General features: G+C 32.9%; 1 protein-coding gene across 1 annotated transcript; it reads left to right on the top strand.

Annotated features, from left to right (window-relative positions):
- The first annotated feature begins 849 nt into the window (after window positions 1–849).
- LOC125052257 lies at window positions 850–27,602 on the top strand. The gene is made up of 9 exons (XM_047652977.1): window positions 850–1,075; window positions 13,504–13,622; window positions 16,846–16,971; window positions 22,541–22,629; window positions 22,900–23,015; window positions 23,516–23,701; window positions 24,099–25,115; window positions 25,378–25,503; window positions 25,611–27,602. The coding sequence occupies exons 2-9, from the start codon at window positions 13,512–13,514 to the stop codon at window positions 25,757–25,759; spliced, it is 1,920 nt and encodes a 639-aa protein (XP_047508933.1). The 5' UTR covers window positions 850–1,075; window positions 13,504–13,511; the 3' UTR covers window positions 25,760–27,602.
- Window positions 27,603–27,693: the final 91 nt, after the last annotated feature.

Genomic DNA, 27,693 nt, shown 5'->3' with positions numbered 1-27,693 from the left:
TTATACTGTTAATAACTATTTTTTGTAACGAAAATCATACTCAAAATGTATAACACAATGCGTTAACGGTTATGCTAATTGTTGACGTAATAGCAACGGATGTTATGACTTGATGATGGAAGATAATTGAAGGAAAACGTTATTTGGCTGTTTTCAAATAATTTGCGAAGTTAAGTTTCGGAAAAACTTTTAACGACAGTTAATTTGGAAAGCACATTTCACGGCTCTATTTGTTTATATTTAATCGCAGATGATTAAGACCCTTACACTATTTGCAATATTAGTTAGAATTTGATATTATTTATTTATTAGTAATCTTACAGCTAACATTCATATTATAAATACAAAACACAAACAAATTACATAGATAAACAATATATACATATATGAAACAGAAAATATTAAAATTAATAGACAAAAAGAGAAAAAAAAGAAAACTGGATACTAACATTAAACAATGAACAGTATTATTATAAAATTATTATTCAGCGCGCGTATTTTTAGTTTGTTTTTTTTTGACTGCATTCTATGACACTGAGTGTGAAAAAAAAAACGTAATTTAAGTTTTATAATTAGTAACTTATTTATAACTTAATACACATCGACTTTGATAACAATTTTACCGGAGCTTTTGTAAACATAAACCACGTGTGGGCCGCCATATTTGATAAACGCAAAATTGGTGTTAAATTTTCGATAACCCAAGCGACTGTTCCCATGGCCCATGCCAGAGCCATTAATCATATTGCCACGGGTACTGACCCTCTCGATTGCTCAGTACAGGATAAAATGGAAACAAAATATTTTTTATCGACTAAACTACAATATGGTTAAAACATGGCGGGCGCTCGCCGGCGCCACTCAGTACATTCTCAACCGGCGACGGAGACACGCGCTGACACAATTTAAATAAATTACGATAACAAAAAAATATATTAAATGTGGTTTGTGTGTTGAGGACAACCTTGTGTTTAGATTCACAATTTGTAACCGGCGCGTACGCTAAAAGTCGGCGTTAGTTGGTGAAGGTGCTAACTGTGGATTAAGTACTGTTTTCCCGCAAAGTGCATTTCGGGTGAGTGACATTTAGCTAGTTACAGCTTTATTTTTAACTAAGCACGAGGGCGGGATGCGCAGACGCAACTATTTTTGGCTTACGATTCACACCTAGGCCTCGTAGATCATCTCATGTTTCAAAGATTTTTAATTTGGGGCTGAGAGCTAAGAAAATTGCGATTGTACGGTTTCTATAAGAATAGCTAACATATTTGTACGAAGAATGGATTAATTAATATTTATTAGATGTATAATTAATATTCAATAACAGCGGCAATTCTTATTGCTATTTTTGTACATATATCTTGTAGTTTTAATACGTTAAAAAATATACTAAAAAAATTCAATGTCAAACATTTATTATGAAAAAAAAAAACAGTTTTCATTTTTGTACCATATTCTTGCTAATAAATTATTATTATTATTATTATTAATAAGGATCAATTATTTAATTATAATGTTACCAAAAAAATATTATCTAATATATAATCTGTTTTGTGATGTTCTACGTGATACTTAATAATAATAGCAAAACATATATTATCTAAAAGCTCAATCTCTAGATCATGATATATCGATAAAACTTTTTACTTTAAAAAAACGTATATGAAAATTCAAATTATTTCTTGACCTTAAACACGATAACACTGGTTCAAACTCGTTAATATTATCACATTCATATATTGACACAAATCATTGCTCCACGATTTTGACTTTGAATTGATTTAGATAAAAATTCAACTTGTGGTTCGAAGCTCTCTAAACTAAAATAAAATTCTTATAGTCGCCTAAAACAGAGCATTGTGGCCAACTAAAGTACATCTTAATTAACAATTACTTCAAAGTATAGGATCTTTGTTCTAAACTAAATGTTATTAATAAATAGTTATTATTTTATTTTACTGTATACGTAATCAGAAAGAAATTTCTGTCAACCAAGGCGTCGAACAGATTAAAAATTAAATTAACGTTAAAATTGATAATACAAAAAGTTGAAACAAAAATGAATGAATGATAACATTGATGTCAAAGACCTCTTGAAATCCAATAAATGAAGAGAAAGTATTCGTTTAGGAATACAGTTTGTTTTATTAGCAATAACTATTCAGATGACAACGATCTTAGAATAAAGAAGCCAGTCTGAATACCTTTAAAAAAACATATTTTTTGTATAATTCTTTTATTTTTCTCTAATTTTTGTATAAAAATTGTCTAGAAACGGATAGCCTATTTTTAGTTATACGCGGGCACGAGTATATACCATCTGGAACAGGCTAAAGCCTTGAGACAAAAAACTAGTTTCCAGTGAACGTACTAACGCGTATACGACCTTTCTGAAATTTACTTTTTTAACAGACTGATAAAAAACTGGCTGGAATGTGAAAAACGGCGTACAGACACAACAAAAACTTGAAAGATACTTCAATACTAGAATCGTTGAAGTCGAGAAATTACTTTAGTAATTTAATAATTACACACAAACACAACACACACAGCTCTTTTGTTCTTTTATTTTTTAAGTTCAGCCAAACTCTGTGTAACATTTATAAAAAGCTAATATTAGTAGTATTTAGAACATTTCATTGCCTGGTATAAAGCCATTCCAAAAAAGTTTGTTTGTGCGTAATGGTCGCGTCAATTTAAGCTGTGTCTATAATTATTATATGTATAGCAAAAAACAGAACAGTTAACCTAAGAGAGTGGAAAGCCTAGATTGACATGATCTAAAGAGATAAAAAATATAGTAAATGTATCGGCTAAAACTTGAAACTATTGTCTTGCAAAGGTTGGCTTTATAATATATACTAAATATTTGCTAAAAAGTTTTTTCGTAACACAAAATCGGACATTTAGATTTTTTAAGCAGCCGGGATTAGTGGGGGATAATGAACGTCATATTTACGGATTAACTAAGTGTTTTGATAATTAATCATAATGATTAGTCATTATATGAGATCACAAGATATTTGGAATTCTTTAAGAGTTTACACGACACAAACAAATACAATTCAATTTAATACAATCAAAAAGTAATTAAACACCTTAAACGTAATTAAACTTGTATAAAATTAATACTAGAAAGAATTAATTTAAAAAGTAATTTAAAACAAAAAAAGTGGAAAATTTGAGAGCTAACCCGTAAAAGATCCGATCTGAATAATGTTGAATATTATTCAAACTCATAAAGTAACAATTTAATTTGTAATTTCATGGATAAAAGCACAAAGATAGGATACAAAAAATGAAAGCTCTGAATTTTAATATATTTTCGTCCATTAGACATTCATAAGCCCAGATTATCACATCAAGAATATATTATAATTTTATTGATTACAGTAAAGTATACAGTATTTACAACTTTCTTAAAAATTATTTATATTTTTAAGAAAGTTTATTTTATTATTAAAAAGAAAATCACACACGCACACATATTTGCGCGCATACTTAAATAAAATATTTAGTGTGCGCGCATATAAATTTATATCTAATACACTTTGGTTTGGACTAGATGCTCTCAAAAACCCCATGGTCACAGTCATGAGAGATGACGTCGAATAATGATACGATCTCCAACGGTCACCGAAGTGCAAGCATTTATCCTAATTAATAGTAAACATTACTTAAGTTAATTATTATACATGGTTTTAGTTTGTATTTTAAGACTAGGAACATACATAATACTTTTAAAGTAAGTTAACCTTATAACTTCTAGTTAAAACCATAATATATCACGATAAACATACAGGATAAAAAAACTTCTAGAAAGGCTATTCCAGATTCCTATCTGTTTAAAATGTATCCATATCTGTACAGAAAAATAATCTACATAATCTGTGGTTAAATCAATTCTTTCACAACATTAACCAAATTCCTCAAACAGCCCAAAAGACACGTCCATTCACAAAGGATCTGAAGAAAAAAACTACCACTAAAGCCCCGAAACGTTCATAATCACAAAGGTGCCGCTATTCACATATTTCTGAGAAAAAATTCCGACGACCCGTGGGATTCAATGGCGCTAGTTTAAAAAAATATTTGGCGCCATTAATGGCGTTTGCCTATGATGATTTATGAATGTAACTTGAAAATGGAACGTATTGTATCTATGAATGTTTTATCTGTCAATTGGGTTGAATGTCTATGCTATATGTCAAAATGTTTTTATGATTACTCGTTATTTCTGGGTATAATCATAGAATTATCGTGTCGTAATATATGTAATAAATATTTATAAATATACTACTGTATAAACCTTTCGTTGCCTACCTAAAACGTTTACTTTTTATACTTCAAGAGATATTCCTACGTTTTACTTTTTATATTACATAAACATTATGTATCTTTTATAGAACTAGGTTTTAGAAGTAACATTAGTAATAATAAATAAAAATTGATGATTAGAAAATTAAAACAAAAAATTTTGGTACCTGTGGCAGTGTACCTTTGACGCTGGCAGCATTTCCTCGCTGTATTGCGATACTTATTCGTTAAGCGAGGAAAGCACCAGCTCGGGGTCACCGGTACCATCTACAAGTAGCATCCCATACCAAAGCCCGTCTCATCCTCCAAGGGATCAATGACATCCCATATGGCCTCTTGCCATAGTAGCATTTATATTTAAATATTGCTGATATTTCCAAAAAACTAAGCCCCTGTATACTAATTAGAATATTATTGAACTGTCAAAAAAAAGCAACACTCGTATATCGGCCAAAACCAATATGCAATATCAATCCAATTTTTGCTGTCATAGACTGACAATTCAATCCATTTCTAAAGAAAAGCATGCCAATATTCAATACATGGACTGAGATACCAATCTAATTATTCAACCAATCGTTCAGAGGGCGGATAAGAGATTGAAGATTACCCTCTGTATGACAATGAATGTTTACTCATGCCAACAACCTATCTGTCCATTTTGACAGTTGCTTCGATTGGCCAAATCGCGGCAATCTCGGATTGCTATCGGTGAAACTCGTATGATTTGGGTTTGGGATTGCGACCTAACTTAATATTCATTAGGAAAATTTATTCATCTTCGTCATCTTCCAGTTCTAGTGATAGTGATTTGGAAGTTTAAATGCAATTATCCGATTGGGATAGTAATTCTGAAGCTGGAAGAAGACAACGTACTTCTGTGCGAAGACATAAGAAGACAAGAATTTATTATATCCAGAGCCTGAATGACGCCGAATTCACATTTAGATTTAGGCTAACAAAAAAAGCTTTGGAGACACTTTTACACAAAGTGATGTCTATCATATATGACTTCTTGCAGGTTTCATCTTTTCATCAACTTTTGTAAAAAAAATTTAAATATTAGCTACAACCAAAAATATTTGTTACTATAGATACTACCTACAGTTAAAAGGTAGTATCTATAGTATATATCCACTTCAAAACCTCAAGACTCCAGCAGAACATCTTTATAACGAATCTCAAATACGAAGCAGAAATGTGGTGGAAAGGACATAATATGGTGTTTGGAAAAAATCGGTTCCCCAAAATCGGTTTGTCAAAAAAGGTTTTGCTTCAAGTATCTCGTGTACAAGCCGTGATAGTGGCATGGGCAGTGTTGCACAATATTGCTATTGATATGCGAGATGAACATTTTGAACTACTGCAACAAGTAGATGAACAAGCTGATGATATTGATCAAAGCGCAATTCACAACGTGGGAAATGCAAGTGTGCGAAGTAATCTTATAAGTGATTATTTTGCTTTATTACTATAATATTTTATAAATTACAACATTTTTGAGATAAATTAAATAAAAATTCAATGCTTTTATTTAAATAAAAATACAAATTTTTAATACAATACATCCTCGCTCCAGGCACAAAATCTATTATTTTTCTAATATATTTAACAATATATTTTTTCTATGGCCCATAATTCTCTTTTATGCTCTCTTACTTCCTCTTCAAATGCCCATTGCTTTCTCTTATTTAGAAGCTCTTCCTTTCAATTGACTTTCATTTCCTTCGACAGACAACAATATCATGTCTTTGACTTTTTCCTCGGAGTAGCAGCACTAGGGCCACCTCCTGTACGATATGTTTCAGCATGTATCAAGGCAGACTTTTTTCTTGTAGCCCTCTTTAAGCTTTAGCACTGCGAAAGTTTACCCCACTTGTGCTATTAAACAGCGCCTCCAGCGTCTTCCAGCACTGCTCTTTCTCCTACCAGGTGACTGAGTCACTCTTTTTATTTTCTAATATATTTTTATGGTCAGCAACAAGCGAAGTTAGAAGGTCAACTTCTTCCCGGCTGAAATTGACGCTTCTTTCACGTTTTTGCGTAGACATTTTTTTAAGTTAAAGAACCAACCTCGAATCACAAAAACAACATACACAAACTACTCAGAGAAAATTTATATTTGTAATAATATGTACTAAAATACTCAATAACCTAACAAACAAAAATACCATATGAAAATGACAGCCCGTTTCGTTACAAGTAATATTAAATGACCAACAAAAAGGTTAAGGTTCTATGTTTTTCTATAGAATTTTGTAACTTTATTTGTTCGTAACAAAAAAACAAACAAAACGTTGCATAGCTATTTGCTACTTTATCCATACGTTGTGAAACAGACCCTAAGTCTTACTTATTTTATTTCGTTTCAAAAACAGCAAACTTTTGGTATGCTTGAACACAACATATTGCATTGAACGAAACGCGGTCGAGAGGCAGGGATCACGCAAAAGATTGCTGTCAATCTTTTGTCAAATAAACAATCGGATAGCATTAATGTTTATTGGCATGCAGATTGGAGATCGGTCTTTAGATATGAATCAGTCCAAGATTGGTTATAATCATAGATTGAGGATACATTATTAATTTTGGCCGTATGTCTGTCCTAAACGTTCTCTTCTTTATCAAAACATTAAAACATTGATGGGCTAAATTAAGAATATCCAAATATTTTAATGACATTGACAACAGCATATCAACTATTAGATACTGTCTACCGTCTACGAAACCAAAAATTATAGATGATGACGTAAAATACAGATAAACCGGGATAAATTCATTATTATGGAGTACTTTATAAATTTAGTTGTCAATTTCAGTTCATATGACTAAATAACATCCGTTAGCCGAATAGTTAATATTTACACACGTCAAATACACCATAGATTAAATATTTTTTTATTTGACTGTTATATTGCGTAAGAAATATTTTAAAAGATCGCCGTTTGATAACATTGAAATTGGTAATACGTGAGCATAAAGAAGGTTTTGGATTTGATTCCCGTCAAAATAGTAATTCAAGTGCTATAGCTTGTGGGAAATTATTATTAGCAACATGTCCTATATTAAGACAGATAAAATACTTTTGTAATGTTAATATGTATATAAAAAAATCTTACCTTGTAAGTCATAATATCATTATATAATACTAATAATTACTGTGTGACATTGATTAATTTTAAACTAAGCATCACAATAACTTCATAAAAGCACCTGTACAAATGTCAGCGAGCGCCGACCGTGGAAAATTTTACGGAAACCAGTCTATCAAAACTCGTCTTGTATTTTATGATAACACACATAGTCGTTTTCCCTCTTTTATATGTTTTTTGCCATAATCATCACAACCCCTAGACCAATATTGTCGAACCAATTATACTATAAAGTCACAACTCACAATGGTCTCCATTACTTGAGTATGGGCCTCACAACTGGCTCAATCTCTCTCTATCTTGAGCGTGAGTTGTGTGCTGCGATATTGCAGGCTACTGGATTGAGAGGAAGTTGCATGGATCTGGTAAGTGCTGCGCCTTCTTAGGTTCTCTCTGTTACTTTCAGACATGGATATCCTTTCTTGAGCAGTGTTGGGCTAGTGGCTTCAGCGTGCGACTCTCATACCTGAGGTCGTAGGTTCGATCCCCGGCTGTGCACTAATGGAGTTTCTTTCTATGTGCGCATTTAATATTTGCTCGCTCGCTAGAATTAAGTTTATACATATGCCAAAATTTACTTTTAAAAACTAAAGGTTTATTATAAATTATAATATTATATTGTTCATTAAAACAAATACACACACAAAATATACATTATTTACAATTATCTTAACCTAGATAGTAATAATAAAAATAATTAAAAGTTAATAAAAAGAAAATTAAAAACAAATTTGAAAAGTTTGGCCCCTGTGGCAGTGTGCCTATAACACTGACAGCATTTCCTTGCTGTATTGCGATACTTATTTGTTGAGCGAGAAAAGCACCAGCTCTGGGGTCACCGGTCTACCAGTCGCCAACTTAAATCTTTAATTATGCCTGTGCACTTGAAATCTCACGAGTCACGGTCCAAGAGTATCTACTCCAAAGGGAACAAAATCGAAATTGGACGAGAGATTTATATTTGAGTCGTTTATTATTTCACGCCTTCCTTCCGGCAGTCTTTGCTTGTGCGAGGGAGGTTTAATAAATTAAATACACGTATTACATATCAATAATGTGCATGTTAACTTTTCGAAAACGAGTTGGAAAGTGGAGGCTGCATTCCGCTCTGTACATCTGATTTATATGTTCTTATGATAGTTCTGAGATAAAACTGGATATTACCAGTTAGCATGGTTAGTATGTAACTAAATTACCCTTTAATGCATATTTAATTTAATCATTTACTCAATTGGGGTTCTCTCTTTCAAATGAATATAATTTTATACTGAAAGTATACTTTATGAAAGTACGTTAAGTTTTGTTTATCTTAAATATATTTAAAGTTTAAACTATAAAACAACGTAATTCACAATTTATTTTTAGTTTTTCAACGAACAACTAAATACCTAGTAACATTGATAAGATACTCGTTGACAATGCCCATCATACGGTGCTGGGGGATTACATGCTGAATCTTCTTCAAAGACATGGCTTACTCACCATAATTAAGTATACTTTACTATATGATAAACATAAATCAATTTCTGCACCTATGCCCGGCATATGCCATCCACTTTTTGGGTCTATGGCGGTTTCCTGACGATGTTTCACCGTTCGAGCGAATGTTAAATGCGCACATAGAAAGAAAGTCGATTCCTGCACAGCCGGGGTTCGAAACTATGACTTCAGGGATGAGAATCGCACGCTTAAGCCACTATCAACACTGTACACTGCTGCACTTAACAGTATGGACAAGTATTAATATTGACACAAACCCGCGCTAAATTGTATGTTTAATAATTTATCCTAATACGCAGTAGGAACATTCCGTACAAAACCTGATTCCGACCGATGTGTTAAATGACATAGAACTTGAAAATTTACATAAGATTATGCAATATAAACATATTTCTCAAATTGCTAGCACAGTGAGATATTTACGTTGGCAACGGTCACCACCAAGCTAAAACTTGTATATGTAATATGAAAAGTAAGTACGCATAAAGATGTGGACGGCGCCATTTTATCATCTCATTAATCACGTCTTTATAATTATTAATTGTTGCGATAAAAACATTACGTAAACATATGGAGTTGTCATAATAAATTTTAGTAATTAAACTGATAATCAGCTTTAGTTATTATTCTAAGAAAAATAACAGAAACAAAAGTTTAATTTCGCCATTTCGGGTTTCAATTGTTTGTAGACGCAAAGCAACCACAATGAGTTTAAATATACGGGTAATTTAAATAGCAGATTCAGTCGTCAGAAAAAAAGTTTTTTTGTATAATTATAAAGTTCGCAAAAAAGAGTGCGACTTTACATGATTTACTTTCTAGCCTATACAATAATTATGGCTAATAAGTAATATTATGTTAACTTAATTTTCTACAATACTAATAAATAGCTTAAACTAAGGTAATGTTCATTAATAGTCTTAGTGTTCGATAATGATTAGACACTATGTTCGTGTGTCCGAGATACCGCACTTGCACTTATATTCTCTACACTAGGTTTTTTAACTAAAAAGGTTTAGTTCTGTTTAGGCGTTTTATTGCTGTTGTATCAAAAAGTTTATTGCAGCATTCACATGGCTAGTAGCCTTAGCCAGAACAAATTTAAATGTGTTATAATAGTTTAATTCACGGTGTACATCGCGATTTTTAGTACTAAGTACGATTAATTACGATAATTAACTTTAATAAAAGAGAATTAACTCAAACTATGATTCCCGTATGTCAAAATTCGATACGTTTTTGAAGTATGGGAGTCACACTTAGCGTTAAGAGCATTAACCAAAATCAGTCTGATGATTATATCTAAGTATGTGATGTTTGATTTAAAAAAAATGTATTGATCCTTCACTATAATTTCAATGGTTGACGCTAATTAAAAACTATATATCGATACGAAAAAATCGCAAATCCACCACTACCTTTTGCCTAATTACGTTTTTATACAATCATGGCAAGTATTATGAACCCAAAAATTAATTGAATTACATCACATAAGTTTAGTCTAAAGCTGCTATAGATTTTATTAAATATTATATATTTTACGAGTTTAATTTTGCTTAAGGCGCGCTCGTTTCGTTTCTGAATCTGATCTCGTATCTGAAGCTCTTATCCCAGGCGCTTATTCGTATCTGTTTTAGTATGTTTTTAAAACCATAAATTTTCTAAAAAACATTAAAAATCAACGCTCGCGTCACTCGGACGGATCAACAGAATACTTGTTTCTTAGCTAGCTAAGAATGATTGTTACACTAGAGTTTAAACTAACTTGGAGGAGTGGTTCGGATTAATACCTGCAGCTGAGTTTCATTATCGGACGTCAAGGCAAAATACAAAATATCATCCGTATCACCTCGACGTCCGTCGTTCCACAACTGAGCATTTCTTAAGGCAGTTTTTGCCGAACCACCAGTATGTGGAACCAACTGCCCACTGAAGTATTCCTGACTTAAGGTCCTTCTAGAAAAGAGCGTACCTACCAGTTCTTAAAAAACCGGCAACGCTACTAGCCTTCTGACAATGAGAGTTTTGGGCGGTATCACTTAACATCAGGTGAAACTTCTGCCCGTTTTTGATACATAAAAAAAACTTAATACGTGTTTTAATTAAGTAACAAATAACAAGAGAAGTTTGTAAGAGTTCAAATTGAGTACTCAATAATATTTTTAAGTTTGTTAAGATAAAATTATCATAATGTTTTGCTATAACTTGACCTGCTTTGCAATAACAACCCCTGCGAATAAACATTTCATCATATTATTGCTATAACCATTAATTTATATGCGATAATAAATAGAAGCGAATAATTTATTATTACTACTGCTAAATAAACACCACAGGTTATACTGCGTTTACAGACAACAATATTGATTTGTTTTTTTGTTTCAAAAACAAGGTGACCCAGCTGTGTTCTTTTTCGTTTTACAGAATATATTTTCATATTTGCATAATCTGTGGTAGTTTATTTAAGAGACATTTCTATGAGATTTAATTTCCTAAAAAAATAATGACACGTTCTTAAAACAGAAACCAGAAATTTAGTAAAGTTTTTAATAACACATACAATAGTAGTTCATTAGAGCTATATTACTCATTTCCACTCTTACTTAAATCACTCATTAACTAATCGGGCATTAAATTTCCAAGTTGATTAATTTTACATCATTTTTAATTTAAAGCATGACTTTGAGTGGTCATTCGTTCTGTGATATAAACAGCCTAACCCGTCTTCGGCCGTAACTTTACAAAATATTCTGTTTTTTTTTATAGTATAGCCAATCCTACGGGACGCCCAAAAAGAGCAGTTATCGCATCCCATGACGATGATGATGATGACACCCATTTTATTGGGTACATTGCCCGCCTTTCAACCTGTCGATCAGGAATAATGTAGCATTTTAATAATGAAAGATCTTTTGAAATCGGTCCAGTATTTTTTTTTGAAATATTCGTTAGTACAAACATTCAAATAAATTAATCAATCAAATCGTCTTTTCAGTTTAGATGCGTCTTAGGGCATGCTTATGAATGTCAAAAACGTTTACAAAAATCGCGAAAGAGCGTAGTGAAATGTCGTAGTCTTGACTACGCCATCCGTTCGCAAAACTACCAGGAGGCCTTGTTCTGCGAAGAACGAGGATGAAACCCAGCAAGTTTTACCCTCCCTCTACATAACAATTATTCAAAGGAAAATGTCATAAACGTCATTAATGTTATACAAGTAAAAAAAATTCAAATCTGTTCTGTGATTTACCTTACAAACATGTCCTCATCATTAAGACATACCTATAGATAAAGATGTAACAACTTATCTTTTCATATTATATTGTATAAGGCTAAGTGTTAGTAAATCAGGCTATTTTTTTTAATTCTATTAAAAATGCTTTTAATTTATTAATATAATTACAAATAAAAATTCGCACAATCAACCATATAAAGAAGTCATGCAAATGTCATATTAATTTTCATAATGTCATATAAGTAAAATTATTTATAATTGTTGTCAAACTTATAGTAAATACTCGCCTCAAAGGCTGATCGATATGGCGTAACAATTTTTTGAAAACATCGTGGTTGGTTATTAATCGAAATACTTCAATATGCAACTGATGGTCCGTATCATTACCAAGTTAATAACTTATCGTATTTATGTACCCGATTAAGTCGGCTAAGGTTCATTCGGTCATCGGTCCACATTCATAACATTATCGCAGCTTATTTTTTCCATGACGGCGTTCAACTAGTGACCGGCTGATTTACTTGAAATATATGTCGCAGCCAACTAGCTTAATTAGCCGTTCAATCAACAGCCTAGCCTCAACTAAACAGCGCCGTTTAACTAGTGGCCTGAAAGATATTCAGCAGTGGCGTTTGTTAGAACTTTTAATAAACTGTCAGGCTCTCATCCCTGAGGTCGTAGGGTCGATCCCCGGCTGAGTACCAATGGAATTTCTTTCTAAGTGCGTATTTAACATTCGCGCGAACGGTGAAGGAAAACATCGTGAGGAAACCGGCTTGCCTATACCCAAAAAGTCGACGGCGTGTGTCAGGCACAGGCTGATCACCTGTCTATTTGATTGACAGTAGATAAAGAAATAGATACAGAAATGCCCAGACCTAAAAATGTGCATTTGTAAGAAGGTAAAATATATTTGTAAGATCTCATTATCTGGCTATTGTCTTATAATGTAAGGAAAATCTAATATTACGTCAATACCTATTTATGTATTGTTAGTACAGCAGGTTGCTTAATTTTCCTATTGAAAATTGATTCTAAAGATAAAACACAATTTGTAAGATCTTTTATCAAAAATTGTTTGGTTAACTAGATGCGGGACTTAACTAATTACTACTTTATCTATTACAAAGACATAACAAAACTTACTTTACTACATTGAGACAATTCTGCGGGCGGAAAATATACTTTTTATATTCTAGCTAATTGTATACTTGATGAATAATGAGTTACGATGTGCGCGTTATATAAATATATACACATATATTATGCTAGAACTAATAGAATTATAATATTTTCCAGTGGACACCATGGTACAAAGAGTTGCTACGGACGAGCGGCCTTTCGAGACCCCGTCTTCCGATGAGAGCGGCTTGGGGAGAGACTCCCCTACTGATGACTCTGAGCCTGAAGCTGCTTTGGTAAGAATATAATCCTACTATAGCCATCTCGAAGCCCTAAAGGTTACAATAGTATATGTATTTCTCCCTCTCTGTATTAAGTGAAATTTATTAATTCTTGCTTTTATTAAAGTAGTGATGGCCATTGTAAATTACATAAAACTGAATTATATCTGGTATTTTCAGAGTAGAAATTAATATCGAAAATAAAAAAAATCCTGACAACACATTGATGTAGTATTATTGTTGGTATTACTAGTATTGAGAGTTTCAAAAAATTTGAACGATTTCAATCGTTCATGTGTGTGTGTCATGTTTTCACTCACAACAAGTTGACGATTATAAATACATAAGTGAGAAGCAGTGCCGAAAATAAGACTAGGCTGAATAGACTAGTTGCCATGTCAAAAAATACTTTAAAAAAACATTTAAAGCTTATTCTAACCAGTGACATAACAAATCGATCTGTCTATTTTTCTGTGCATTTTGTAGTCCGTGTTTCTAATTACCTCTTAGAATACCTTATATTAGTGTCGCAAAAATAATGGTAAGTCATAAAATTACCATAGCTAAGATATTTGTCAAAACGCAATGTTTTTTTCAAGTTATAAATTATCTGTGATTACCGCTGGCTGACAATAAGTTTGTAATAAAGATACAAGTCAAGAATTTGACAAATACCGTTTCATGGCCGAATTGATATTCTTTTAAATCATTAAAAAAATCTAAAATGGATACAATCACTCGACAACTGGACAATTCCTGCTATGCGCGGTTTTATTAATTTAATTGTAGTCGCCGCGGTCACCTACCATATCTTAGGAGTTGTTTTAACATTTGAAAAAGATCAAGGTAAAAACATAAAACCCAAACAGCTGCGTATAAAGGAATCTTTAATTCAAACTGATAAAATATACACAAAATCTCAATGCATAGACTGCCACTGTGAATGAAAAGAAAAATAAACAAGATATGAAAATGATTGTGCATATTGATTAAAATGACAGTAGCGGAAAAGAAATGGAAAAGGCGTATGCAATTACGAAACATTGCTGAGAAAATCGTCAACGGCTGTCTATTCACAACTATTTCTTTGGCCTTCGCCGAAATTACACTCACTTTGCTGCTTATAGTACTTTGAACAATGGCTGTATTACGATTGTGGCAAAGAAGAAAAGAAATCGCCAAGAAAGTCGGGTCGTTCGTTCTAGACTCACTTTTGTGGGCAACTATAATATTTGGGACCTACATTTTAGTCGCATTTTAATTACCATCTATAGAAATAAAATTGCTTAGTCGAGCTAATCAAATATATTTTTATTTAATAATTCGAAAACACTTGTGCTACTAATGATACAAATTATAGGTTTTATTCTTTATTAAATTTGTCACGCCCAATTTAAAACGCGCCTTAATGTACATACCTACGTAAGACTCGAATGTCGATAATAGATTACTTTGCCCCATAAAAATTTGCTAGAATGAGTACCGAGAATTGACACATTATAAGGGAAGGTCAGTGTTTCCAAGTTAATAAAAACTGTTACCATGCCTTTTAACCTTAACTATGTTAATAGCAAAAAGAATATAAAACTATGGGTCTTACGTAATTTTTTACTGGCGAATTTTTAGTATAGATAAAATAATGTTTATTGGTTTTAAATGTTGGATTGAAATCTATATCTAATATGTAAAATTCTGGTGTCACAATGTTCGTTGCGAAACTCTTCCGAATCGGCTACTATCTATCTTTCAAATCCCTAAGTGATAAGGGGTGGCCACAACAAAAATAATATTTTTATTTTTTAGACAACAGTTTTTAATGATACAGCATACAAAATACATACAACCCTTAGTTTTCATCTACCCTCTACGATCAACCCTTATTTTTTATTTGTTAGTTAACAACTTATAACTTGAACTCTAAGGTTTATATTGAGAAAAATCACAGAAAAACCTAAAAAAACCGAACAGTCTCTGGGGTAGTATAGCAAAATGTTCCATGTTCGTTTGTACTAAAAAGGTAGGCTAGGCATTAAGGAGAAACGAAGTTCGCGGGGGCAGCTAGTGATAGAGTATAATCATTACATCTCACTCGTGTTAGTTATTTTGACTATGTATTTGCGTGTTGTTCCCACGAGAATGTAAGTACGTGCTCCTATTTCACCATGCCTCCTGCTGACAGAGGACAAATCTTTGTTTTTAATTTATTTTATTATTATTTATTACTTGAGAAGTCATGTGGAACATGGTGTAATGGTTGCAGCTCCTTACAAATATTGTGTAAAAGAAAAAACTTGGAGATCAAAAAGAGTGGCGGAGAGTTTTTTGCCAGTTCTCTTCCGCTCTACGCCCTTGATTTGAGAACTGGCAGTAAATGTAAAATTAGAAGCATTTATTATGTATTACTTTTTTGACGTTCATAAGTGTACATTGTGTTACCTATATGAATAAATGATTTTGACTTTGACATCACATTATTGATCTGGAATCAAAGAGAGGCGTAAATTGACACTAAAAGTCACGTCATAACACCAATATACTTAAATTTTTGTTAAAATATGTTACCCCAAGAAACCAACACCGAAAAGACATTTGCTGAAGGAGATGGAAGCATATATGAAATTACAGAGAATTGTGTTAATACAGTATGAGAATGTTTTATTATTCATTGTTAAAGCTAGTAAATAATTTCCCACACAATACAGTATTCACAATATTCTTAACCTACATAGTAATAATAATAATTAAAGGATGAATTGTAAATTAAATAAATTTAAAAAGTTTGGTCCCTGGCAGTGTACCTTTAACGCTGGCATTTCCTCGCTGTATTGCGATACTTATTCTTTGAGCGAGGAAAGCACCAGCTCTGGGGTCACCGGTACTATCTACCAGGCGCAAATTTAAATCTTTAAATAGTAATTATATTTATACAATTTTATTATTAAAATAATTAGTAATATTTCCTTAGAGAAACCATCTTCTCATGTATTAAATTGAATAAATAAACTTCTATAATACAAATACTCCAAAGGGCCAAAGTTTGTAGCTATTTCTTCAATAACATATTGTGACATAATTGTAATAATTTAAATAAATACCTACTTAGCGTTACAAAACATCTAATTACTTACACAATATTAGCGATTATTATTGAAATTAATTTGAAAAGGGTTTTCTTCCGAGCGAATTACATTTTATAGTTAGAATTATGTCCTTGATTAATTTATTGTAAATCTTCCAGGTCGTCCCTCCAGATGGAGGCTGGGGCTGGGTGGTTGTTGCTGCTTCTTTCCTTTGCAACTTCATCGTCGATGGTATACTTTTCTGTGGTGGATCTTTCCAGAAACCCATTCAGAATGAATTTAATGTAAGTTATAATTTGTTGCTTACTTATCTGTTGCCTTTATATTTCGTAATATAGGTTCATGTTTATAAACAGGCAGTTATCATTTTAAAAGTACATATGTAAAATTGCGTCAGTCATATAATGTTTTTTTGGACATCAAATTCAACATTTTTAGACGCCACTAAACACTAAACTTTCAAAATATGCCCTAAATTGCCTCTGCTTAGCTTTTGATATATCGGACCATGCATACCTGCTTTTTTACAAATATGAGAATCACAGTAAATATAAAAAGTCTTTGGGTATTTTTAATGTTGATATTTTCTTAGAACGATAAAAGTACTCACCGGCACGTCATGTCAATAAATTTGTTATTTTACATACAAATTTATACCACCAACGGGTTTTCCCAAAAATCAAGTTTATTAATTCCGATCGGCAAAGTATCGCACATTAAATAAAAGCGTATTGAATATATTTATTAATATTGTCTTTTCTGTAATAACCTCCAACCGCGTTTATTCAATGTTTGATTCCCGTCTCCAACATAATTCTTCTTTCTGTATAACACTTGTAACGTAGTGAGAAGCTCGGCAAGTCCCTGAGAGTTCAGTTAGTCACTGGTATCACTTAAGATCAGGTGAGCCTCCTGCCCGTTTGCCCTTATTACAAAAAAAGTTCTTAAGATCCAGAGTCTAGATTTAGCGCTAGTATGTCAAATCTATTAAGGCCGATTTACATTATCTTAGTGTTTAGGAGAGTGCTTTAGGATAGTACTTTCGTTGAAACATGTAAACGCTACTTGCTCTAGTAAACGCTACGCACTCTCCTAAACACTATGATAATGTAAATCGGCCTTTAGTCCTGCTCGCGTCGCGTCGAGATATTTTCTATTTTTAATTATAATAGGGTTAGGTATATTTTGACTGCGAAACTGCCTATCAATGCAAACTGATTTTTTTGACTTTTTAATTTTTAATACAATGGAACGGTCTTAATATTGTTTGAAAATCGTAATAAAATTACGTATTTGTTCATTCAAAGAGCACTGGTGCGTAGCCTGCAGGGCTGCCAATACAGACAATGAAATTGCATATTTACATTAATGTAGGCCGTTGCAAGATTGAATACTAATTATCATGTAAGTGCAAATAGGTAGGTCGTTTTAAAAATAAAATCGCTCTTCGGCCTACATTTCTGGCAGCTCATTTGTTATGTAGAACAACTGGCGCTAAAATAAGTTTCTATCTATAATTATTCTTGAATGAGTAGAATAATGGATATCGTACCAACAAATCTCTACCGCAATGTTATATGTTTATAGTTAGTATGATTTTTTATGAAAGATTAGCCTATAAAGTCGCGTTGTAGTTTGTATAAAATCGTATTCCACAAGACAGCTTCCAATAAAACAAATTATTTTTTTATGAATAAAATTTAGTAGTGTATTTAGTGGTACATGTGAATTTTAATACAAACATTCATGTTTTAATACCGGGGTACTAAAAATAAGAAAAAAAAAATCGAAAGTGATTAAGATATAGATATTTTTCTTGCTACTTAATTCCGTTTAAAGGTAACGTAAGTATAAAACCCACAAAATTGGTGTACTCTGTTTATTGTTTATCGACCAATTACATTTTATTATGCCTAAATGCTTGTAAAGAACTTGTTTTACTACGTAGTTTAAATACAAATTATTTCCACTGAGATCATATCGTGATTAAAGTAATATTATAGTCTATGTTCATGTTTATGCGTAAAGCTTGCATTCGTTATAATATAAATTAACAATTAAATTAAACAGCTTACCTGCTCAATTAACACATAAGCATAAGTCTAATATTTAAAAAAAATACATTTTAAATAAAATTTTACTAATATAAACGCGAATTTATTAGGTATACAATATCTCGCATTTATAACCGTTAACGTTTTATTCAAATGTCTAGCTAGAAACCAGAGACAACTATTTCTACAAATGTTGTCTAGAACGTCAATCCGCGGTCATATTAATAAATTGACATTTTGACAATCAATAATAATCAATATCAAACATCTAACTTTCAAATTGGCCAATTACCGATGCAATTATGGTTGACGTCAAGAAAACATGTTTACATTGGCGACAGGATGGAGACGATCGCAAATTGATTATCACTCAATGCTAAGAATTACTATTTCAACTTTCTCATTGATCACATCCAAATATATAGAAAAGAAATAGAACGGACATCACACACAAAACATCATTTGACATAATATAGACCCAGCTCAAATCGTAACTTATAATATACATAAAAAATTCTCATGAATTGCCTACCATATACACACTCGCCAACCTAATGATAAGTATTATAATAAATAGCACTAATATACGTGATATGTGAGTTCACGCTATGTAATATATCATGAAATATGTCAATTGTCAATGTCAAAGTCAAACTTTGTTTATTCTTTTGCCGCCATTTCTTGTATTAAAATAATTGTCATTTATTGACCTCGTAGATATCTAGCAACAATTTTTTTTCTAGGGGCAATACTTTGTTGGATTTAGTATCCGATTTTTTAATCGCTGCGGGAATGTAATTACTGCGGCCGCACTGACGTATATTTGCGGCATGATGGCGATGCCTACGTTACCATTCTATGATTATTTATGTATTGTATGTAAATATATACTTACTACAACTAATTGGAAATCTTTGAGATTAGTAATGGCATATTATTCTTTAGCTGAAACGTGTGTACATAATGTTTCATTTATTAACTATACGATAAATGGATACTTAAGTTTATTTTATCTCTTAAAATTTATGGATTTTGTAACAATTCTATTCAGTTTTAATTACTAATGTACACAAATCTACTAATGTGAAAATGACTTAACATTTGCGTTTTAAAGCTTTTTAAATATAATGTTCAATGTTGTTCCGTTTCTATTAGTATTTACAATTTCATTGTTTTAATTACTAATTTAGAGAATATTAAATAGGTATAAGTAATTGCCTAATTAAATTCTAAGTTCAAGGTTGTTTCAATGAAGATAGTATCCTACTATTTAATTATTAGGATTTAGAATAATTATGATTATCTAATACCCGAATCTATAACCCTGACTATCACGAGCAGTAAAGGGTAACGAACTAAGATGGCCTCGAGACTTGATGATTTCAAATATTTAAGTTCCTTCTTGCTAATTAAAACTATTTACGAATTATTTAACTTGGATAACAATTTGACGGTCAATGTGCGGTTAATTACATATTAAAACGATTGTTAATTACTTCATTATTTTGTAATCCAAACAATTTTATTGATAGCAATGTTACGACTCTGCATGATACCTAAATAAATTTATTTTATATTTGTGACATTTTAAACGTTGATTTTGTATAAGTATACGATGTTCTGTCTCATTACGTTTGTATGTTAGAAAAAATATGACTTAGTGATAGCATAAAAATATAGATACTTATAATACAAGGAGTGCAGTGATGGCCTAGTGGTTTCAGCGTGCGACTCTCATCCCTGAGTTTGTAGTTTCGATTCCCGGCTGTGCACCAATGGACTTTCTTTCTATGTGCGCTTTTAACATTCGCTCGAACGGTGAAGGAAAACATCGTGAGGAAACCGGCTTGCCTTAGTCCAAAAAGTCGACGGCGTGTATCAAGCACAGGAGGCTGATCACCTACTTGTCTATTAGATTGACAAATGATCAACAGATACACAAATCTGTGGCCCAGCCCTAAAACGGTTCCAGTGCCACTGATTTATTTACTTATAATATGAATTTAAACCGGTTCCATTTACGTTGTAACATTATAGGCATTTTTAATCTTCAAAAAATCCATAGGAGATTGACATTTTTGTTAGATTGCTATCTGTGGTGTATTTATGGTAAAGCCTCCACAAAATACCGTCGTCGTTTGCAAACCATGAGGATAAATGTGAAGTTATTAACAATTGAAGCGATTTCATTTAGCACTTATGTAGGGCCTTGGATTTACTAAACATACATAAATATACGAGTACAATAGTAAGAAACGTAATATTTTTTTAAATCGGTTACCTGCAAACTTGGCGGGTTGCCAGTCTACCAATAAAAATGTGTTGCGATGTATCTTAAATTATGTAATTTTTTCAATGTATTTTAAGAATTCTATTCTAAATATCAAGTATGTAACAAGCCAGTTAAATATATACTCTTTAGCTAGAGTCGTATATATTCTATTTCGGACCAAATCGGTTATCGGAGCAATAGTCGTAATTTATTGGCGCACAAACCCTTTTGGGCCTCATATTTGCATGCGTTTTATGGAGCATTGTTTTAAAGATGGTGATCAGGCATATGTGCTCATCCCGTTTAAGTTATTCCGTAAACAGAAAAAACAAAACATCGGTGCACGGGGTTGGTAAATAAGTAAATATTGTACTTAAAAATTTTTTTTTTCGATATTAATTATTAAGTGTATGTTGCGTAAAATACTTGTTGTATATATTCATAAATGCCTGGTTACAGTAATGCTATTTGCATTGTTACCTTAGACGTTTAGTCCCGTTAGTGTCTGAGCCTAGCTAGATATTACTAGGTAATATGAATGAACTTTGCAATATAAGTGAAGGTTAATTAATAGGTAACCAAGTGGCTATGGGACAGTCCGTTTTATCAATCACTAATACATTTTGGATCGTTGAACCAAGGAACTGTGTTAAACGCCCTTTGTGTTAACCACGCAGCTGCGGAGGCATATAAGTACATATGTATATGTTTATTAAAATTAGAAAATCCAAATGACTTGTATTCATTATTTGATTTGTAGTATGAAAATCGTTATAATATAATATTTGGCATCTATACAAATGTTTAACAATTCAGCTTAAAAACATATCATTTGTAAGATAAAAATATCTTTTTTCGTTTATGGTACTAAAAGCTACATATAAATTTCCCATTTCCGCTTAATTTTATTACAATAAATCAACTACGTTACAGATATACCACGTAATATACCTACAAGGTCTCAAGTGTAACTCGGCGTTTTCGAATCTCGTTACACGCCGCGACTTTATATACACTATTAACATTTTTTTTGTAAAATACTACTAGAAACAAAAATAATTCCTATAATAGTTCTGAGAATAGACGACGACTTTTGAAATTATTTCCCTTTTTAACCTCACGGCACACGCCAGTCGCCAAGTTATACTTGACAGACTGTAATTTCTACTTTATAATCAAAAGTACGACAGACTGATGCTTGATCGCTAATAAATTAATCGCGTATGTCACTGTCAATATGTCAAAGAACAAGGCTAATCGGTCAACGAGAATAGGTAATGCGAAATCGGAAATAAAGGTCTAGTAAGTAGATTCTATCACATTACATTATGTGGAAATAATGCTTCCGTATTGCTTATTTCTAGTACCGGTTTTCATTGATATAGCGTAAACTACAGTTTATGTTTCCGATATAGGTTGGAGGCAGACATTTTTCTGATAGACGAATATAAATATTTCGCAATGAACACACTCTTAAAAGAATTGTATTTAAGAATTCGACTAAATTCTATGTAATATTGTCCACAGGTGACGGGGGGAGTGGTGGCACCAGTTTTCTCATTACTACAGGGATTTTATCTTATCGCTGGTCCGTTTGCTTCTGCCTTAGCAAATAAGTAAGTAAATTTAGAGTATACAATAAACAAATTTGGAGGCATATACAAAAAGTTGTCGTCAGTCATATTTGCATTTGAATCGAAAATACAAATGTTTTCAACTAACTTTCAATTTGTCTACGTTATTTTTAATTAGTGATAATTAATCCCTAGTTAACGCTCTAAAGCCTTTAATAATTGTTTTCAGCCAAAGTAGTCTAATTACCTACATTATCGTAATATCTTATCTCTGGCCTACATTTAAATTAATTGTTTTACCCTCCATTTTAGGTATGGTTTTCGTGTTGTGACGATTTTGGGAAGTATGATAACGGCAAGTGCGTTTACGTTGTCATATTTTGCGACCAGCGTTGAGTATTTGTACCTTATCTATGGAGTAATGGGAGGTAAGTCTATACATTTCTTTGTCTATGTTTGTATTTATATATAAAGCAGTTACCGTGGTTCTAGGTTCAATGTAATTATAATACATATTACAAAAAGTTCCAAAAAACGCCAAACGTAATAGTTTAACTTGATAAGAAGATGCCGCAAGTCAAAATCTAACTAGTTCAGGCATCGTTGAGTCTAGGCAAAAGTTATGACTACCAAAATAATTATTTAAATAATTAAAAAAAATCGACCTTTATTGGTCTCAGATTTCTGAAACTGTTTCATGATCTTTTGTGAATCTAATAGGCAAGTGAGTGATAAGCCTCCTGTGCCTGACACACGCCGTCGACTTTTTGGGTCTAAGACAAGCCGGTTCCCTCACGATGTTTTCCTTCACCGTTCGAGCGAATGTTAAATGCGCACATAGAAAGAAACTCCATTGGCGCACAGCCGGGGATCGGCCACACTTCTCGTATCGACTAGATTTATGTATTAAAAATATGTATGCTTTTAGGTATTGGTTTCTGTATGATATACATGCCGGCCGTGTTGACTGTCGGTTTCTACTTCGAGAGATGGCGCGCTTTAGCCACAGGCTTGGCACTTTGTGGCTCCGGAGTCGGTACCTTTGTGTTCGCACCGCTGACCGACTCTCTTATCGAGAACTATGGTTGGAGAGTTGCCGTTGCAATTAATGGAGGTAAGGGTTTTAAAATAGCAACTGTCAATTATTTGTTTTTATTAAATTTAAATCAGTGTTTCAATTCATATCGGTGTACAAATTAAAAGCTTGTTTCTTACTGGTTACTGAAGCAGCAGGTGCCAACTACATAATGACTAAGAAGCGACAATATATTTATATATTGATTTATATATTTTAAGGATCGTCATTTATTGTAGGCATCAATGACATCATTTCTATATATTCGATATAGATTTGCCCAAAACCAATGTTGTGTTATCTTATTACAAGCGTATACTTTACTTAATATATTGCGCACAATATTAAAAGCACACGCTTGATAAATTCGAGGTCACGCGATAATACCGGAAGCTCGGTTACGAAACATGAACATTCACAATACAAATTGTTTCAGCATTCCTTCTCATCTGTCTGGTTTGCGGTCTCGCATTCAGGCCCATACAACCTGTCAGGGTGACCTTGGCAGACCAAAGAGAAGAAGATGATACCTCGCGGCGACACGAGGAAGCTGTCGAGAAACTTAACTCCATGCTCAAACTCCACAACAAACTGGACTCAGGAATCTCAATGCCCCCAGAAATGAGATTCACCAACCGAGTCAGCCCTCACACGTGGATGGGAGTCGCCAATAACACTAGGTACCCGACTGCCGAAGAAGTCTTCCGGGGAAGCAACTCACATCTCAGCAGAAGGTCGTCCGCAACGGCCGGCACGATCAAACATAATTGTAAGCCTCTCTTCATCGCCAGTTCGGTGGCCGAGAAAGACGAACAGGAGGACTCTAACAGCAACGTCGACAATGCCGAGCCACTGATTGCTAGTTCTGTTAAAGTTGTCACGCGTGAGGCTCGCCCTCGCCGATCCCATCTCGATTTGGTCGCACGCCCTCTGTATCGAGACGACATCTTTTTCGGGGGCAGTCTCGCAAGGCTGCCTCAATACACGTCTAGAACGTCGCTCGGGTACCACTTGGCCGTGACGCACGTCCCGACAAAGGAGGATACACAAGAGGAACAGTCTGGAAAATGTCAACTCTGTCCGGAAGCGGTGAGACGAGCGCTCGCTACCATGCTGGACGTGAGCTTGTTCCGGTCGCCGACGTTTAACATACTGGCGATAAGCGGATTCTTCACTATGTTAGGATTCTTCGTGCCTTACACATACGTAGCTCAGAGGGCAGAAGACAACGGCTGGACCAAATCGAAGAGCGTTTGGTTGATATCGACGATCGGCATCACAAACATCCTCGGACGTATTGGTTGTGGGCTGGTTTCCTCTATGCCGAAGGTGTCTCCTCTGTGGTTGAACAACATCGCTCTTACTGCTGGTGGCGTGGCTACGATGATGAGTGGACTGTATTTCAATGAGATCTATCAATTCGGATACTGCGCAATCTTTGGGCTAGCTGTCGGTGAGTTAACGACTTTTGCTGAAATTACATAATTTATTTCTTTATATCAGACATCTTTGTATTACTTCGATAGTAACAAGTGAGTCAATTGCGTGTGATGTTTTGATACCTGTTCCGCTTACTATATTTCTGAAGTCATAAGAACTCAAGCTTACTTCCGTGAGCGCATCTCACCAAGACGTAACTAAATATTACAATTAATAAAAATATATAAATGACTTGATAAATCTTTATTATTTTTGACTGAGGTTCCTTGTTTCAGCGTGTTTCGCATCCCTTCGTTCAATCTTGGTGGTGGAGTACATAGGTCTAGAGCAGTTGACCAACTGCTTCGGTTTGTTCCTGCTCTTCCAGGGCCTCGGAGCTGTGTTAGGTGTTCCAATAGCAGGTATTTATTCACTCCGTTCTAATATACTTTTTTGCTTATCTAATTTACTGAAAAATAATTTATTACCTTGATATACAATACTCAATTAAAAATTAATATCTTTTCAGGTGCTCTAATGGACCTAACTCATAGCTACACCATATCATTCTGTGTGTCTGGCGGTTTCTTAATATTGTCTGCCGTAATGTGTTACCCAGTGGACTACATCAGTCGGTGGGAGAAATCTAGGAGCAAACTGTCCACCCCAAAAGTCTGATATATGAGAAATCGAGTTGTGATTCCAACACACCAGGTTTCTGGTAGAATTTTTAGTCCGTTTTAGGACGTAAATGAAAGAAGATGCGAAATGGTTCTCCATAACTTATCCACAAATTAAAAAACTTAACACACGTTTCCATAATAATAGATTATTTATATTGTACTCTAAAGACAAAGCATATTTATACTAATATAGGCTTTAACACATAACTTTTTATTCACAATTAAACGACCTATTGTAAATAAAACATACTTAGAAATAATATAATTCCAGAACAAAAAGTTATTGAAGAATTGAAACCATTTCGTATTCCTTCTTTCATATTAGGTGAACACTGCCTCTCCGCGGTTTATTTTTAAGTGGCCTTTGACGAATCAAATCCTTCCATGAACCTATTTTATATGTATTTTAATTTTTGTACTTATGTTGTATTTTGTACGTCAGTCTTGTACAGATAATAGAATGTTCCTGTTCTGAAACTCGCAGCTGTCAATACCACCTGACAGTTACACCTTCATGGCGGTTTCCATAACAGCCAAATCTTAGCCAAATCGAGAAAAAGAAGCTCGTCTTTTGGAACTAGTTGATAGTCAACAGCCAAATTATTTTTAAGAAATTGAAACTCTAGTTTTGTACTTAAACGAACATCACGTAGAGATTAATTTTTATTGGAATGTACGAATAATAGAGTGACACATTGGAGCCCAAAAATTGTGATGGTAGAGTTTGTGCATTTAAATTAGTTAAGTATATAGTTTAGTTTTAAAAGTACAAAGCGAGAAATATATTTATGACGTGCAATATATCTACTTGAATCACGTCATTGAATGTTTAATAACTATATGGAAATTTCAATATTGACATATGATTTACGAATTTTGGAGAATAATCTTGTCAGGGTACCATAAACCCGAATTTGAAGTGCCTTACTAATTTAAATATTAAATGTGTACACAATAATAAATAAATAAAGTAGAAAAGTAAAGTACCTACCTAGTTTCCTAAAGTTCTTGAATATCAATCAAGTATGAATTGAAAGAGTTTTTGAATTATATACGTTTATGACCCTTAAATCAATTTATCATTAGATTAAGGCGTAATGTTTAAAAACGTGTGATTATAAATTATATTTTAAATGTATGTGCCTTATTGTAAGTTGTTATGACGTAGACTGTTATCTTTTATTGAAGATAAATTATATTTTGTCTACATGCAGGATTACTCTTACTTTTAATATGCCTATTGTACTTGATTCCTTTATAATTTATTAATTATGTATTTTACAGGACAAGCTGTTAATAGCATTACAACACATATAATTATTTCAATTAATAAAACGCAATGTAATTTGTAAATTTTTATCCATTCTGGTAATTTCTCCACAAATCTTGTATGTATCCTTAGTAGGTAATTGATTATCACTATGTTGCTTGTAGAATACAATGATAACTGATATTTAGATAACTGTGGCTGTGGTTTGTAGAAATATATGTAAAATCATAGTCATATTTAGCTTCTTATTATTGTTTACGAATTCACAAACTCTGGCTTACGGGAAATGCTATATTGGGTTAATTATTTCTTTAAAAACACGAACCCGGTTCAAAGAAGTACAACCAATTTCATAAGATGAAAGAAATTCAAGAAATCTTTTAGGAATTTAGTAATTGCCTATGTATTACATATTTGAATATAATATTTAAAAACTTTGAACTATTGTGACTATGATTTTAATTTAAACAGTAAACTCCACAGTGCCATAAGTTTAAACTCGGTAACATTTCCCCACATTATTTTAGATTTAGTTGTAACAGTATATCCAATAAACTTGTTGTTATTATGATTTTGTTTTATTAATAATTAAAGTAAGATGTCTATATTAACATAGCGATTCCAAATTCGAATATTAGCGTTACGGATATTTAAGGAAA

The sequence above is a fragment of the Pieris napi genome, chromosome 9, assembly GCF_905475465.1.
Source record: "Pieris napi chromosome 9, ilPieNapi1.2, whole genome shotgun sequence".
In the NCBI taxonomy this organism is placed as follows: domain Eukaryota; kingdom Metazoa; phylum Arthropoda; class Insecta; order Lepidoptera; family Pieridae; genus Pieris; species Pieris napi.
The sequence above is the reverse complement of the archived record's forward strand: the minus strand, read 5'-3'. Positions and strand labels throughout refer to the sequence as shown.

Coding starts and splice junctions, on each gene's coding strand:
- LOC125052257 (XM_047652977.1), top strand. CDS start 13,512: ATGGTACAAAGAGTTGCTACGGACGAGCGGCCTTTCGAGACCCCGTCT. Junction 13,623..16,845: donor CTGAGCCTGAAGCTGCTTTG/GTAAGAATATAA, acceptor TAAATCTTCCAG/GTCGTCCCTCCAGATGGAGG. Junction 25,504..25,610: donor GTTAGGTGTTCCAATAGCAG/GTATTTATTCAC, acceptor ATATCTTTTCAG/GTGCTCTAATGGACCTAACT.